The following is a 4,439-nucleotide window of genomic DNA, read 5'->3' on the forward strand; positions in this document are numbered from 1 at the left end:
CCAGACAGAGATGGGCAAAGGCACCGTGGCAGGAGGCAGAGCCTGAGTGACAGAGATGGGAAGGGGCACGGCAGGCAAGAGGGCAGCAGGACGGCCTACTGACAGACGGGAAAAGGCACCGAGGGTGAGAGGGCAGCAGGACAGCCTCCTGACAGACGGGAAGGGGCACGGCAGGTGAGAGGGCAGCAGGACAGCCTCCTGACAGACGGGAAAAGGCACTGCGGCTGGAGGCAGAGCGTGAGTGGGAAATGCAGGTACACCCAGCAGACCTTCTTGGTGAACAATTTTCTTCAGAACATAATTTGAAGCTGTCTGGTTTTTGAAATAGGGTCTCACTCTGTCACTCAGGCTGGAATGCAGTAGTGCGATCATGGCTCACCATAGTCTCGACCTCCTGGGGCTCAAGGGACCCTCCTGCCTCAGCCTCCCATGTAGTCCGGACCACACACGTGCACCACCACACCCAGCTAACTTCGAAACTTTTTTGCAGAGACAGGGTCCCACTTTGTTGCCCAGGCTGGTCTCTAGCTCAGGTCTCCCAAAGTGCTGGGATCACAAGCATGAGCCACTGGGCTCATGGAAGCTGTTTAAAAAACATATACCCAGCTAGTTGGGAGCCTGAGGCAGAAGATCACTTGAGCCTAGGAGTCTGAGGCCAGGCAGGGCAACATAGTGAGGCCCCTGTCTGAAAAAAAAAAATTGAAAGAAAATGTGTTTTTTGGCCAGGCACGGTGGCTCACGCCTGTAGTCCTAGCACTTTGGGAGGCCGAGGCGGGCGGATCACGAGGTCAGGAGATCGAGACCATCCTGCTAACATGGTGAAACTCCGTCTCTACTAAAAATACAAAAAATTAGCTGGGCGTGGTGGCGGGCATCTGTAGTCCCAGCTACTCCGGAGGCTGAGGCAGGAGAACAGTGTGAACCTGGGAGGCGGAGACTGCAGTGAGCCAAGATAGTGCCACTGCACTCCAGTCTGGGCGACAGAGCAAGATTCTGTCTCAAGAAAAAACAAAAAAAAAGAAAGTGTGTTTTTCATGTTTTCACAGCAGTCTGACTGTGTGCACATGTGAGGATACTTAAGAGAACACTACTGACCTGCTGGCCCACGTCGACCTTTGTGAAACTAAAGGTGCTAAGGTGGGTGTTTGCTCCCCGCACAGCTGGTTCTATAGTTTCTCGAAACAACTTCTCTATAAATTGGCAAATGAAAGGCCACATGTGTTTTACAGTCTGGAAAGGAAAAAGAACTCAGTGTAAACAAAATGCTATAATGCATGACACACACGAGTGCTCGTGAGAAACTCTCGCAACGGACCAAACCTGGTTTCGAAAATAAAGCGGGGGGAGGATCTTCTTGTTATGCAAAATCAACATGATCTAAATTCTAAAAAGTTATTAGAAAAACCAACTACTGATTACCTAATATGTTGTAGGAACTAGTTATTCTGGTGAAATATTCTGTTTAAGTATGTCAGCACATTTAAAGATTTCTAAAAGTCCTGTGGTTTCAACTTGTTGCTGAAACAACAGTAATATTTATAGTTCTCCAACTGTATAAATATTAATAAGCACCTATATTTTTAATGACAAATGAACTTCCAGTACTTTAAAGTGATCATTATCAACATCTGAGTTCACTGGGAAGCCCTAAAGATGCATGAAATACAGAGATAAAACAGATCTAATTCAAGGTATACTGTTCTAAAAACATAACCTTTAAAAAAATGATTGCTGGCTGGGTGCAGGGGCTCACGCCTGTAATCCCAGCCATTTGGGAGGCTGAGGCGGGCGATCATCTGAGGTCGGGAGTTCAAGACCAGCCTGACTAATATGGAGAAACTCCATCTCTACTAAAAATACAAAATTAGCCAGGCATGGTGGCGCATGCCTGTAATCCCAGCTACTCGGGAGGCCGAGGCAGGAGAATCACTTGAACTCAGGAGGTGGAGGTTGAGGTGAGCCGAGATCGTGCCATTGCACTCCAGCCTAGGCAACAAGAGTGAAACTCCATCTCAAAAAAGAAAAAGGACTGTTATTGATTATTCAGTTTCTTGTAAGTTATTTCTTTCTTTGTAATGTTTCTTAAAACTTATGATTATTATAAAATAGATTTGAGCCCTGACTGTTCAGAAAAGAAGATACATGGCCAGAGATATAAATATGCACATGCCTATACTTTTCTCAAGTCAAAGAGACAGTTCTCGGTCTCTGGAAAAAAAAGAAATGCATTTGTTATGACTGAGGTCTTTGGGGAGCAGAAGCCAACCCACTCAAGTCCAAAAGAGCTCAAATGTTACTAACATGCAAATTCCCAAATATGGAAAGATGGTATCTCATCCTCCAATTCCACTGATAGACGGTATTTGGTATACTCTAATCTTACCTTATTTAGCCATTCTGCTCTTTCAGTGTCTGGAAAATGAACCTAGGAGGAAAATACACACATATGACTTATTAGCTCCCAACAACTGTAAATAAAACGTCAAGCAGGCAATTTCATATTCCCATCATATGTCCTATGTTTACATGATGCTTCTTTAAAACACTCTGCTCTAAACCTTTGGAAACTGGTCTCCAAGGAGGCAAAGTGAAATGCATGGCACCCCAGCTCTTCACATTCTGAGAACATGATGAGCAGAAAAGTCAAGTGTGGAAAATGCCATCAGAGTCTTCCCTGCACCCCACTGTCCAGAGGAAATTCACTGGAATCTGAAACATCATAGATTATACAAAACTGACCTTTACCTTTTTTAAAAAAACATGTTTCTAATCTGTTAGTAGTATTATCATCATGTCCTGGAAATCTAGGCTCAGAGCCTCTACCCTGCCCAGGTCAGCCATGATGGCGCAAACCTGCAAGTCCCAGGTACTCGGGAGGCTGAGGTGGGAGGATCCCTTGAGCCCAGGAGCTTGTCTGCAATGTGCTACAATCATGCTTGTGATTAGTGCCGCACCCTAGTCCGGACAACATAATGAGACTCCATAAAATAAAGTAACAAAATATAAACTAAAATAAAACCCACTCTTTCCTTTTCCTTTTCTCTTTTGGCCCAAACCAGCCAAGAGACACTGTTCCTTACTTGGCTCCTCTCCGTACCATCTCCCACCTTCACCCAGATGGGGATCCCCCTGAAAATTCTGCAGGTAGGGCCTGGATACTGGAGAGGGTTTGTACAGGAGAAAAGAAACCTATTTAGGGCCAGGTACTGTGGCTCATTCCTGTAATCCCAACATTTTAGGAGGCTGAGGCGGGTGGATTACTTAAAGCCAGGAGTTCAACACCAGCCTGACCAACATGGGGAAACCCCGTCTCTACTAAAAATACAAAATTAGTAGAGTGTGGTGGTACCCGCCTGTAATCCCAGCTACTTGGGAGGCTGAGGCAGGAGAATCGCTTGAACCCGGGAGGTGGAGGTTGTGGCAAGTCGAGATTGTGCCACTGTACTCCAGCCTGGGACAGAGTGAGACTCCGTCTCAAAAAAAAAAAAAAAAAAAAAAAAAAATTAAGAGGCTATATAGTTTAAAAAATATCGTACACATATGCATGTGTATAGAAACATGTTCTAATGTAAGTTACACATGCTAATAAATGCATAGAAAAGAGGTTTGCAGGAATATGTACGAAACGAGTAAGGAGGAAACTCAGCTCTTACATTTCCCTCTGTATTCTATGCTTTTGAAATCCTTATAAGCACGAACTAATTCTGTAACTTAGGATTAAAATTAACAAAATGTTTCTAATACAGGAATACTATTTTTATATAACAAATGATCAAAATTATGTGAAAGTGCAATTTTCATTAATTAAACCATATTTTATTGATATTAGATGAAAATGAAACTTGGAAACAGGATTATCTTACAACATAAGTAATCTACTCCAAATCTGATTTGCAAAGAAAACTTTTTTGGAACATCAAGTTTTAAAGATAAATCTCATAAAATGACTCCTGTAAAAAATGTTCCAAAATGAAAACATTCTTCCTTCTCTAACATTAGATTTCTCTAAGTTTACTGGTACTGCTCAAATTTGGTCTGACAGTATGCTAGTAAAGTCCTACTCATCCTGTCATCCTTAACGCCCGAGCAACACCTTAAAGCTAAACATAGCAGTACCACAATCACCTATAGAATTATACTTACGTAATAATAATAAAGCTTCTCGACTCAGTCATGTATCAGAGCAAAAATAAGGTGAGTTCTGATTTTATTAGTCACTGGGCCGTATTTAATCTCCTGCACATGTGTTGACTGTTCTCTTGAAGAATCTATTTATCAAGCACTTCCTCCAGATCCAGCGGAAATGAGACCTGCTGCTGTCCTTGGGAGGCTGTCGCTGGAGGATGGGCTGGTGTGGGAGGCGTGGCCGCCAGCCAGGGAGGGAGAACAGCGCTGGAGGAGGGGCCGGTGTGGGAGGCGTGGCCGCCAGCCAGGGAGGG

The 4,439-nt window shown here is 43.9% G+C and overlaps 1 protein-coding gene across 2 annotated transcripts in view; it reads right to left on the bottom strand.

Moving 5' to 3' along the window:
* Positions 1–4,439, bottom strand: part of ESYT2 (extended synaptotagmin-like protein 2) — a 101,650-nt gene that overhangs the window by 65,083 nt on the left and 32,128 nt on the right. For both annotated transcript variants that reach the window (XM_011941548.1, XM_011941547.1), the window contains exons 2-3: positions 2,384–2,425; positions 1,096–1,230 (exon numbers count right to left, since the gene is read on the bottom strand). In XM_011941548.1, the coding sequence (XP_011796938.1) occupies positions 1,096–1,230; positions 2,384–2,425 (177 nt within the window). The remainder of the gene's footprint in view (positions 1–1,095; positions 1,231–2,383; positions 2,426–4,439) is intronic.

The sequence above is a fragment of the Colobus angolensis genome, unplaced genomic scaffold (assembly GCF_000951035.1).
Source record: "Colobus angolensis palliatus isolate OR3802 unplaced genomic scaffold, Cang.pa_1.0 Scaffold2, whole genome shotgun sequence".
Classification (NCBI taxonomy): Eukaryota; Metazoa; Chordata; class Mammalia; order Primates; family Cercopithecidae; genus Colobus; species Colobus angolensis.